The sequence below is a fragment of the Cololabis saira genome, chromosome 3 (genome assembly GCF_033807715.1).
Source record: "Cololabis saira isolate AMF1-May2022 chromosome 3, fColSai1.1, whole genome shotgun sequence".
Lineage (NCBI taxonomy): Eukaryota > Metazoa > Chordata > Actinopteri > Beloniformes > Belonidae > Cololabis > Cololabis saira.
This window is the reverse complement of record NC_084589.1, coordinates 16029188-16041171: the sequence shown is the minus strand read 5'-3', so window position 1 is coordinate 16041171 and position 11984 is coordinate 16029188. Positions and strand designations below refer to the sequence as shown.

The 11984-nt window shown below is 39.2% G+C and overlaps 1 protein-coding gene across 3 annotated transcripts; it reads right to left on the bottom strand.

Annotated features, from left to right (window-relative positions):
- Positions 1 to 649: 649 nt before the first annotated feature.
- sult2st3 (sulfotransferase family 2, cytosolic sulfotransferase 3) lies at positions 650 to 10783 on the bottom strand. Of its 3 annotated transcripts, XM_061718246.1 has the most exons (7): positions 6569 to 6693; positions 6409 to 6495; positions 3917 to 4125; positions 3699 to 3825; positions 3183 to 3277; positions 2694 to 2874; positions 650 to 1402 (listed from the first exon to the last, which is right to left on the bottom strand). In XM_061718246.1, the coding sequence occupies exons 3-7, from the start codon at positions 4112 to 4114 to the stop codon at positions 1287 to 1289; spliced, it is 717 nt and encodes a 238-aa protein (XP_061574230.1). In that variant the 5' UTR covers positions 4115 to 4125; positions 6409 to 6495; positions 6569 to 6693; the 3' UTR covers positions 650 to 1286. The 3 variants fall into 3 exon arrangements, with proteins under 3 accessions (XP_061574230.1, XP_061574229.1, XP_061574228.1); XM_061718245.1 differs by lacking the exons at positions 6409 to 6495; positions 6569 to 6693 and adding an exon at positions 10455 to 10783; XM_061718244.1 differs by lacking the exon at positions 6569 to 6693 and having other exon boundaries at positions 6409 to 6562.
- Positions 10784 to 11984: the final 1201 nt, after the last annotated feature.

The window sequence follows — 11984 nt, the reverse complement described above, 5'->3', positions numbered from 1 at the left end:
AGACCTCCACAACCCTGAAAAAGCAGAAGCCGGTATTGATAAAGATGTTATAGAGACAACACCATATTCTCAGTGTAGAAAGAGGGTGACTTCTACCGCAGGAAATGTCCCACAGCATCCTTGAAAAGCTGACACAACAGGGTTCTTCAAGTCCGGTGCTCGAGGTCTGCTGTCCTGCATGTTTTAGATCCTGCAGCTCTAACATGCCTGGTTCAAATAAATAAATTACTCCCACACTGGTGCAGATACTGGGTACAAGCTGATGGTGAGTCAATTTAAATGGCCTCTGCTCCACGAACTTCCATTATATCTGCAAAAATAAGCCTGTGCATGCTGCTTTTAATAAATAAATGTTTTCAAAAAAGCAAAGAGTTACTTTTCCATGTAATTATGGAGAGTGACGGAAATATTGTGCTACTGTAAAGACAATATGTAATAAATCATATATGTATTTACATTTTCGTGTTTAGCGTGAGTAAACTCGGTTATATGGTGTGTCATCAGCAGGTGGCGGTATAAACTAAAGAAAACTGTAGCCACAATAATCTGACCAGCATTTACCAAGAAACCGTTGAAGATAGAAGAAACACTTAAATCCAGTGTTCTGGACCATGTAAAAGACACAAATAAAGACATACATTTCCTTGGAAAGGTTATGTTGCATTTATTTTATCAGTGAAGTTTATTTTCTAGATGCAAATGAGCATTCAGTCATTAGTTATGTGAATAAAATACTTGTTACTTCAACTACTCAACTAAAACTACTCTGCTAAAATGTGCAAAATATGTTAATAGAAGATTACTCATTAAGTACATCTCATCATCTATGAGTGCTTCATAGTGAAGATGTACTTTTCTATTGAAAAGTTCAAAAGACTAAAATATATGAAATAAGAAAAATGTGTTTTGGCATTTATTTCTAACTGTTAAAGTCATCTCTGTGCAAATAGTGCAGATACATGAAACATTTCACTCTGAACAAACATTCCTCGTGTGTGTAGAGATCCATGAATGTTTGAATTTTGACGTACTCATTAACAAATGGTAAAAGCTGCTCAAGGTAATTAAACAGAAATTCACACATAATCCTGTTTTACTGATGCTGTAGCATAAAGCTGCAATAATCTCAGATATGAACGATTAAAAAATAAGCCAAAAAGTTAAATAAAGGAAATGATTTACCATCCAAAATTATATAGAATAAAATCAGATTAGCACTGATTTAAATGACGTGGTTTTCAGCCCTGGATTTGATCTCCATCAGTCTTGTTCCTTCCATGTGTTGATCACTCCAGGCTCCATGGCAGAGAGAAACTCTCCCCCTCCAGCTCTTTGTTGATGACTGATGCGAATCGGGCCACTTGCTCTGAGCTGAAGTGGTTCTTCCAGTCTCCAGCAGTACCTGGCACACAAACACATCAAGACAGTTAAACAAAACAAACAAATCTATGTTGTAAAAAGAGGAACTAGTATGTGTTGTATTTTTAAAGAGTAAAAAATAATTGTGGGAAAAACTTTCTAGTTAAATCTCATTATCAACTGTCCATTTTAAATTCTAGGATTACACTATAAAGGCCATCACCTCCAGTCAGGAATATTTGACTCAATAGATGGCAACAATTTATGAGATAAGCCAATTCCCTGAAATCTTGGGACATACTTTGGTCGAAATACCACAGGGATATAGTACACAAATACACTTTTCAACAACGACTATCATTAAATTGACCAAACGCTCTCTTTTGCAGGGTGTGCATTTTTTTAAATTGGTATTTCAGCACTGTACCACCCACTTCAGAGGTACCGAGAAAGTTCAGCATGTGCAGTGAAGATAGAGATGAGAAGCTGGATAATTCTAAACTGATCTGGGGCTGCATTGCCATACTGTAGCAACTGAAACATTGATACAACTCAGTGTTACAAGACATTCAGATCTCTTCAAACGAAACAGAGTTTTCTTTTCCTTTTATTAATGACTTCAGAAATTTAAATGAATGCATTCAACCACGTTCATACATGCATTTCTGCTTATTCAGATTGGAGTTGTTGGGCAACAATCTAAACAATCCTCCCTCTCCCCAGCTACCTTCCCCCCTTCTTCAAAGAGGATACCAATGCATTCCCCTGTGATTCAGGAGAGATACTCTCTCCAGCATGCCCTGGGCCTGCCTGGGACCTTCTACCTGAATCCCTTCCCCAGGGAGGCATCCAGGAGGTATCCTAACCAGCCTCAACACGCCCAAACCACCTCAACTGGCTCCTCACGAAGTGGAACAGCAGTGGCTTCGCTCCACTTCTCTCCCAGATATCTGAACTTTTCTGCCTCTCTCTCAGAGCTGGCCTGCAGAAGAAATTCATGTTATCTGCCTATATCTGTGATCTTGTCCTTTTGATCATTACTCTTCATTTGTGACCATAGATGAGGGACAGAATGTAGACCAGTAAACGGAGAGCCTTAGATTTTGACGCAACACAGCAGACCAGAACAGTCAGTCAGTGAGTCAGACATGCACATTTACGTCTGTCAATCTCCTGCTCCTTTCTGCCCTCACTAGTGAACAAGACCTTGATGTACTTAAATTCCTCCTTTTTTTTCTCTAACCGGGGTCTCAACCACAGATTATTATCATTTTTTCCCATACGTAACCTATTTGCTTCTGTGATGAGGGAATTCAGATGGAACGGAGGCTTACCTTTCCTCAGAAATTGAGACTTTTCATTGTCCATGTAGACCTTAGGGACCAAACTGAAGTTGGACATCTTGTTGGCTTTCATGGACTTAAAAGTGCAATGCTCTGCTATCTTCTCGATGACCTCGTCACTCAGGTTACGGCACAGAAAGTCTGACATACGCCTGAGAGCTGCAGGCAGGTCCTGGAAGAAAGATACAGTCTGTCAGTAAAGTAAAACAGTTTGATTTTTCTGTTGTCTCTATGATTAAAGCTTGGTGTGAAGTGATTACATTAGCTTCTTAGTATTAGTGGTTTAATACAATGTCCTGTGAAGTCTTTATATTATAACATTAATGGTTGGTCTTTGTTAGTTTAGCACAAAAGGGGAAAACTATTTTTTTAACCCAAAACATGGGACTGAATGTCATGTTGCTCTCCATTTAATGTTTAAAATAATATATTTTAAAAGAAAAACGTATTTTTTTTTTCAAAAACTGGGAAATATTCCACCTGAACCATTTCTTCATATGTGATGAACATTATTCTGTCTCCCAGCTCCGCACGTCTCCAGCTCTTCACATGATCAGTCCATTTTCCAAAAAGCACTGCAGACAACAGATATTCGATCGTTGATTTAATTCTGTAATTTGCCTTTGATTACGATTAACGCAACACTATGGAGACCGAACAGTAAATGCTGCTGACGTTTTTATTCACTGGTATCAGCTGTTAAAAGTGTATATTTAATACAGGAAAGCCATTATGAGCTATTGTAAGAACAATCTGCTCCTATGGTTATTTCCATTAGCCTTATCAGCCTCCTTCACTCTTGTCCACATGGCCTGGTACACGTAGATAGCCATTTGATTCATTTATATAATGATGCAATGTGAACAGACCTTTTCCAATACAAAAATGTAACAGTGGTCTTTGTTTTGAGATACCTTATTGCATAATTAGTGTGGATATTGCCTGAATGTATACCCTTTTGAGAGTAAAAGTGATACTTGGGATGTGACCTCTGACCTTTGCCATCCAGGAATTTGTCCATGAACTCATCAAAAGTTCCTGGATCTTCGAGGAAAGCTGCCATCTGGTGGAAGTAGTATGAAGACACCAAGGTGTCCTTTGGGTTCCTCATTACATAGATCGCCTACAAGTGACAAGGTGCAATAAAGAGGTCAAATGCATTTAATTCAGATTTACAACACAGGAATATCAGAGTCAAGTCTCCAGCCATTCACCTTGGCTTTGGAAGAGTAGAAAGATGGTGGCATCAAGTTGTAAGGTAAGTGTGTGACCATTGGTCGCGGAGATGTCAACTGATCCACAATCTGTGCCAGTCTTTTCTCTTCCAGCCAAGGGACCCGATCCCAGTTCACCACAGTGTGAATTGGGGTCAAATCGCCTCCATTCAGCAATAATGGAAGTATCTCCTGCATCCAGGCTGTACCTGCAGATATAAAAAGATGAAAATAACACAAGGATGTTTAAAGTATGCACCTATACACTCACCAGACACTGTATTAGGTACACCTGGTATTCTCAACAAAACACCAAAATGTTGAGTGTGTACATACATATACAGATATGTCTGGAAACCATGTTGATGACACAGCTACTTGTATCACGGTGTGCTGAAGCAGGGGGACATCTAAGACCTGCAGGACAGTGGCACTGGAGGACCAGGTTGCTTACCCCTGTCCTAGAGTATCCAAATGTAGATTTGGAGGAAGGGCCTTCTGTTATCAGGAACCATTACTATGGAACCAACTTCCAATCTGGGTTAACCAAACCAAACTTAAAACCTTTCTGTTTAGTATAGTTAGTGTAAACTGTAGTGTGTTAGGGCCTATAGTCATAGCTGCAGCTACAGGACAAGACTAGAGCAGCTCGTCTTAAACACAGCTTCATCCTAGATATGCTGCTATAGGCCTACAGAGCTTTTTTACTAGCTTGCCCGATACTCCCTTCACCAATAACAAGTGCTTGAAGTGCATTGAAATCTTTGTTCTAACCCACTTCTACTTTTTGGCTTTCACTTTGAGTTGAGATTTGACTTCTTATCATATCTGCGGATGCGCATTGGCTGAATTGATCCACACGTTAAAGTGTAGTGTTCATTATGTTAGCAAGATGTGAGTGAGACTGCATTTGAAAAAGTTCAAATTTTCTTGACCACACAGATAATCTACATAGCAGACTTCTGTGATGAGTATTTGCTGGGCATGTTGATTGATAATGTAAAGTTCTGTGACTCATAACCCAGCCATACCTTAGCTTTGACTGAATTGACGCCACTGGGAATATGATCCGCTGTTGCAACCACTCTGCTCAGAGGGAACAAACCAGAATGGTGTATGATGATGATGAGGATATGTACTACTACTACTACTACTACTACTACTACTACTACTAAATAATACTACTACTACTACTACTACTACTACTACTACTACTACTACTACTAAATAATACTACTACTACTACTACTACTACTACTACTACTACTACTACTACTACTACTACTACTAAATAATACTACTACTACTACTACTACTACTACTACTACTACTAAATAATACTACTACTACTACTACTACTACTACTACTACTACTACTACTACTACTACTACTACTAAATAATACTACTACTACTACTACTACTACTACTACTACTACTACTACTACTACTACTACTACTAAATAATACTACTACTACTACTACTACTACTACTACTACTAAATAATAATAATACTACTACTACTACTACTACTACTACTACTACTACTACTACTAAATAATAATACTACTACTACTACTACTACTACTACTACTACTAATAATAATAATAATAAAAAATGACATCTATTTAGCAGTTTTCTTTAGGACACTCAAAGCACTCACAATGGTTCCAATGATTCATTCACTCCTCATTCATACTTGGTGTTGGTGAACTGCACGTGTAGCCCTGGGGCAGACTGATGGAAACGCGGCAGCCAATCCACCTAACATCCTCTCCAACCACCACAGGAACATTCACACAACAATCACACACCAGCGATGCCCTCACTGGAGGCAGGGAGGGTGACCGGAGGAAGGGGATTCAAACAGCAATTAAAAAAAACAAACATTTTTTTTAATTATCCCCCTCAGAGTTGTCATGGGTGTGAAATCAAACAATTGAGATTAAAACATTTTTTTTAACAAGGCTGTAAATATGTTTATAACTGCTCTTAAAGCAGCACAATGTAACTTTCAGCTTTTGTTGAGTTTGGCGGCTCCTTTGGACAAAAGCGGTAGTGCTTTACCAGTAGTGTGGAAGGGTTCCTACCATCCACCTTGAAGTTACATAGTACCAGTGAAGGCGATACAGACCCCTCAGACCATGACAGAGGTTCATTAAACCTGTTGTAAGTTGATGTACCATCACAATGACTCTGGAAATATGATATTAAGGTGGAAAAGTTACATTGTGCTGCTTTAATTTGGACATTTTAACATGGGAGTCAATGGAGATGGACTCGCTTGCGGCCTCTAGCGGTCAAAGGAGGAACTGCAGCCAGTTCCGCCCGAGCTTCAACGCTGAAATATGATGGATGGCCAGACAATGGTCGTTAAAGCACATGAGAGTTACAGTTATCACGGCAAAGCAAACATGCAGGACAGCTCCATGTCACACAGAAATTGTCATTTTAGTCCATTGCAAAAACAACATTTAACAATATATCTGACCTGACTTCGGGTATGTGACAGCCAGCACGTCGTCGTCTTTAAACTTTAAGTCATGCGCAAACTTCAAACTCTCTGCAGAGTGCGTCTCTCTGGGAAGCAGAACTCCGTGATGAAGCATGTACAACTCTTCACAGGACGACATGCTGCTGCTAAAAAGAACCGCCGGTGATCAGGAAGTATTGTGCTGCGTTCACTGCTGACAGCTGCTGCTCTGCATGGAAAGAGGTTGTTCTTCTTTTTTTTTTTTAAAGCTTTACGTTGTTCTGTCGATTCATGCTACCCGTCAAGATCATGGGTCAAGATCCATATATGTCGAGATCTGCTACTTTGTGGTTCTGCGCACGCGCACAGTCGATTTTCAAAGTTTGTTCGCCACGCCCATAATTTCTTGCATCCCTTCAGTACACGCAGTGACGGGAGTATTATTTGATAGGATGTTACTGGACTATCAAATTATGCTACCCCTGAAATATTGATTTAAATTGATAATATGGGATAAAGAGTATTTGATCCTTCAAAATACACTACCCATTACATGAATTGCATTACACTTTGTGAACATTATACGATAAACACAAAAAAAAAACAATTATATCGCTTTATTTGATATTCATTCAGTCATTCGCCTTTATTTAACCAGGCAGGTCAAAAATTTAATAAAACACAGTAAGAATGTAGCTTTACAAAGGTAGAAAAAACCATTAGGTAGCATTTTTTATAGGGTAGCAAAAATCGATAGACAGACGCTATCGGTTTATGCGGCGGTAGCATTTTTCGACGAAGCAACAGAAATCGACAGAAGAAAAAAATAAAAACTATGATTCAAAGGTGCAACAATTTGTTTTGTTGTTGTTTTTTTTGGGGGGGGGGGGGTTAGTTTGTTTCTAAAACGTAGTAATTTTTCACATGCTCTTGAATGGGTCACATTTTTTTCGTTTGTGACCACATTTAGTCACGTCAGTCGAATTACTGTCTATGGTTATTACAAAAAAAGTTACAACTTTAATAGAGGTATATTAATATTCTCCAAAAACCCTCTAGAGTTGACGTTTTGAAATTTCTAGTATTTTTCTTTCGACTGCCATAAAAGGGTTGAGGGTTCTGTGCTGGCAGAACAGACTACTTTACAATGCCCTGATTACACTTGGGTTTAAAATCATAATTGATAATTTGGTTGCATGACTTTTGTTTCAGTACTGGAAGGGATTGGCAAAGTTACTTGCAGCTAATCGCAAAAAAACATCTATCTACTGCTACCTCTATCGAGCGTTCATTTAAGTGGGGGATCAGCATGAGCATAACATTTTGCTTAATACTCTATCTGTATTTATATATATTAAAAATAATAACTTCCTTAAAAATACCAGCTTTATTTATATCAGTTCCATACATCACATTCAGTGATGTCCCCACTGTTATAGGAGCCCAAACAAAAAAATAAATAACTTCTGCAAATGATAATTCATACCCGCCTGTTGAGAGGACTCCACTTCCTTAATGGAAATAAAGATAATTCTAGTCATAATAATCATAGTAAAATCATTGAAGCTGATTTCACCACCTTTGTAAATATTCAGTTGGGTAAGGAGTTATCAAAAAAACAAAACAAATAAGCCACAAGCAAGACAAACAAAAGACAAAACATGTCCAGTTAACCGTTTTGTCAGTTGATCTAGTTGAAATGAAGTGTTGGATGCGTGCTCCCTCATGGGGCTCAACCTTGGTATGACACTTGACACTTGCTCAAAAGTGATAATTTGCCAGAAACTATTTGGTTGTTTTCTAACAAATACAGTTCATTAAGCCCTTTAACGATGTTAATATACAGTACTATTTACTTAAGTATTGTGACTGTGTTTTCCCCCCATGGTGCTCATAACTCAGCTTTTCTAATTCTAACCTCCGACCTTGAGATGCCGTCACAACTTCACAAGGTTCAGCCTTAACTGAATTTGTTGGACATCGTTAAGATGTTGTGGAGGACAGCTCTGTCATTTGTCTCAGTTTCTTCATCTTCTCCTGTCAGAGTTCTGCAGGCATCTCATCAGGGGATCCTTGTTGTTTGAGATCCAGATTCAGAAATAGAGGTGCCAGTGCTTTTTACTAGCTTGCCCGATACTCTGAATCCCTTCACCAATAACAAGTGCTTGAAGTGCATTGAAATCTTTGTTCTAACCCACTTTTACTTGTTGGCTTTCACTTTTAGTTGAAATTTTACTTATAATGGCCGGGTTTCCCAGATCCGACCTCTCTTAAGGATTTAAGAGAGGTTCAAAGAAGGTTTCACTTAAGAGAGAACCCTAAGATACGGGTGTTTCCCAGATGACTTCTTAACACCGTCCTTTAGTTTCGCTCTTTCAGAAGCTCTTTGGAGCAGCTGTCCGGTTCTGAAACCAAATCAATCAATGCCAGGCAAATCGATCACCGATCACTATCAGCGCATTTTCACACGCAGCACTGCTGCCTAACGCACTAATTCCCTGCTGCCTGTGCGTTATAATGAAAAATTAAGATGATAAATATAATTCAATGACCCTTTTTCATCCAAACGGTGCGTTACTCCGTTATTTCTGGCTACAGTGAGGCTTTTTTTCCCCACGCGCAGAGACCGGGAGGAAACGTGGGCGTGTGTGTGCGTTCAAAAACATGAGCCAAGAGAAGGCGAGTTTCGCAAATCGCAACGTGGAATTACAGCAATCCCTGGTTTTTCGCAGGGGTTATGTTCCAAAAAGAACCCGTGATAAGTGAAATTCTTTTTACAATTATAGAGGGCTTCAGATTGCAGAGATCAGCACCGCCTCGCACGTATTCCACTGCTCTTCTGAGACGCTGCATCCCGACTCTGTAGCGTCTTTTTATCCTAAACCTCGCGGTGCAGGTGGGTTTTTTCAAGAGAAGAAAATAGTTATGGGTCGTTGTCTTCGCTCTATTTTCTTCTGGGCAAAAAGATTCTTTAATATAAACCGACACCATTGATTATATTTGAGACTGTAATGAACAATTCATCAAAGGACCCCGTTCTTCAGCTGCTGCTTCCCTGTCATCACACATGTAGGTGCTCGGGCTCGAGCTCGGGCTCGGGCAGGTGTCACGGCTGCCTGACAGCCCGGTCCGACAGCACGTCCAGGGGACTGAAGTGCTGACGCACGAATGCGTTCATATAAACAGTTCTGCTTCGCGCACGGTGACGCGGTTGATTTGCAGCGAGAACATGCTGTATAGCAGCCAAATGATCAAATAAATGATATTCATGATGATTGTTTTATTTGTGCGCATAAAGCATATACAGGAACACACTTGTTATTCCTTATTTTTCTTTTTTTTCCCCTTTGCTGTCACCAATAAATGCTAAACAATATAAATCTAAAGTATAAAATAGATCAAAATTTGTGCAGGGTGCATTGTTTTAATATCTCATTGCTTGGTGTGATATTGATTTGCCTGACGCGGCTGGATCTGTGAGTCTTTGTTCACTAAGATGGTTGTAAAGACTGGGTCAGAAGCATCTTTCATTTCCTTCTTAATGAAAGAGATACTTAAGCTAAGAGCGACTCTGGGAAACGCGATTTTCTTTCACAGGCTCCTTAAGAAGGTTTGAAAGAAGTCTTTCGCTGTTAGGAACTACTTAACTGATCTGGGAAACCCGGCCAATGTCTATATTATTATAAATGTTAATGTGTTTTTGCTCTTTATGTACATGGGAAATAATTTTTGCTTCTTTGTTCCTGTGAAGCACTTACGTCAACCTTGGTTGTTTTAAATGTGCCTTTTACATCACATCACACATCACATCACAAGAACAAGGTCCTGGTTCAAAGTTCTATTGCGGCCTTTCCATGTTTGTTTTTATACATCCTCTTGTGTCTGATGGATGGAATAACTGGCCTTGAATGAGGTCTAGTATTCTCTCAGTGAACTTCTATTTGTCTCTTTACCTGGTGCCATTAAAAACTGATCATTTCAATGCTAGTCAATATATTCCACTTTATATGCTAATAAAAGATATTTTAATATAAGAGAGACTTATGAAAATGAAATCACAGTACCTGACTTGGGATAAGTCACAGCAAACACATCGGTGTCCTCCACAGAGAAATGTTGGGCATACTCCAAACTCTCCCAGCTGTGGGCTTCGGATGGCAGGAGAAGGCCGTGGTACTGAAGGTACTCGGGGGACGACATGAAGACTGTGACCACAGGTTTGGTCCCCTACTCGTCACTCCTACCTCTTTCTTTCGGAGGTAGTCTTTCTCCTGTTGAAGTCCCCTTTCCTTGAACAGTTTTATAATTTAAGGGTTAAAACCAAAAATGAATCGCCAAGTTACAAGATTTGGTTGTTCTTTTTGTACATGTTGTGTCTGGTACGACATTAATGCAATGTGATGGTGGTGGTACCAAGCTCAGCACGACCCAGCAGCAGACTGAATCTTGAAGGCATGAACTCATCTTGGTCACACTAATTTACTCTGTTATCCATAATCCCATTGTCTATATGCAGCACAGCAAGCGTGTTGTTTTCCAACACACATAAACAAGGAGCAGCAGTATGCAGGGAATGTGTGTATGTGGTTGCTTTTTTTTTTTTGCACATTGAACGACAGAAAAGTGCCCTGTGGTGCTCCAACAATGAGAGCCTTGTTGGACTCCTGAGGCCCATCTGAGAGGGAGGACAAACATGCAACCTGGGTCAGCTAAACCAGCAGAAAAAGGAGCTGATGGGAAGTATAAAAAATAAAGTAACAAGAGAAGTGAAATGTGTCTCTGCGCAATCACTGAGAGGATGTTGAACAAAAATCTTGCTTAAGACAAGAAAGACACATGTTTGTTCAAAAAAAGTTTAATTAAAAAAAAATTAAATTGGGGGAATATGCACATAGAGGCAAGAAAGGGCAGAATGAATTGGTTAGAGAAACATTTTTTTTAGATTTCTAAAAGAACTTTGATCCCATCCGTCTTGTAATATTATCTGGTTGAGCATGTCTATGAACCTTTCCAACTGATTGTCTTGTTGCAGGATGGCTGAATACTGCAACACACATGTAGCAGAAAGTGTTGAGATAACAAATTACCAACGTCCTGTCTTAAAGCAGACTCTTTTATTCTTTTCACATTACTCCAGGATTACAAATGGTTTTTAACAATGTTAAGCCTGTTGAAAATGTAATTTCTCTTCATTTAATAATCCTGATCACCCTTGTAAATGTTTTGTGAAATTACACATACCTGCAAACTAACTTGCACTAATACAAAAAGCTGTCCACTTCAATATGCATCATTCAAAATAAAGGAAAACTAATTAACATTTCTGACTAATCCCATTTAACATGGAAAATTCCCGCTGAGAATTCAATGCCACATAAAAAATGAAGTCAGATTAAATATGTTATTGCCTGAAGCAACATGATGTTCTGGGGCTTTAGTTATCATTCAGGGGAACATTTCTGTGGTCCTGTAGCGCTGCAGGTTCTGTGTTAAGGTGACATATGTGACGTAATAAATCCACGAGAGAGGTTGCTCTACAACATTCAGTATGTCCAAGCATGTAGTCTGCCTCCTTCAAGGTGATATCATTTGTA

Excerpts from the sequence above, each read along its gene's own strand:
- sult2st3 (XM_061718244.1), bottom strand. The coding sequence starts at position 6,550 with ATGTCGTCCTGTGAAGAGTTGTACATGCTTCATCACGGAGTTCTGCTT. Across the intron at positions 4,126-6,408 it reads TGTCACATACCCGAAGTCAG|GTACAGCCTGGATGCAGGAG; the intron begins GTCAGATATATT and ends TTATATCTGCAG. Across the intron at positions 2,875-3,182 it reads CATATGAAGAAATGGTTCAG|GACCTGCCTGCAGCTCTCAG; the intron begins GTGGAATATTTC and ends TCTTTCTTCCAG.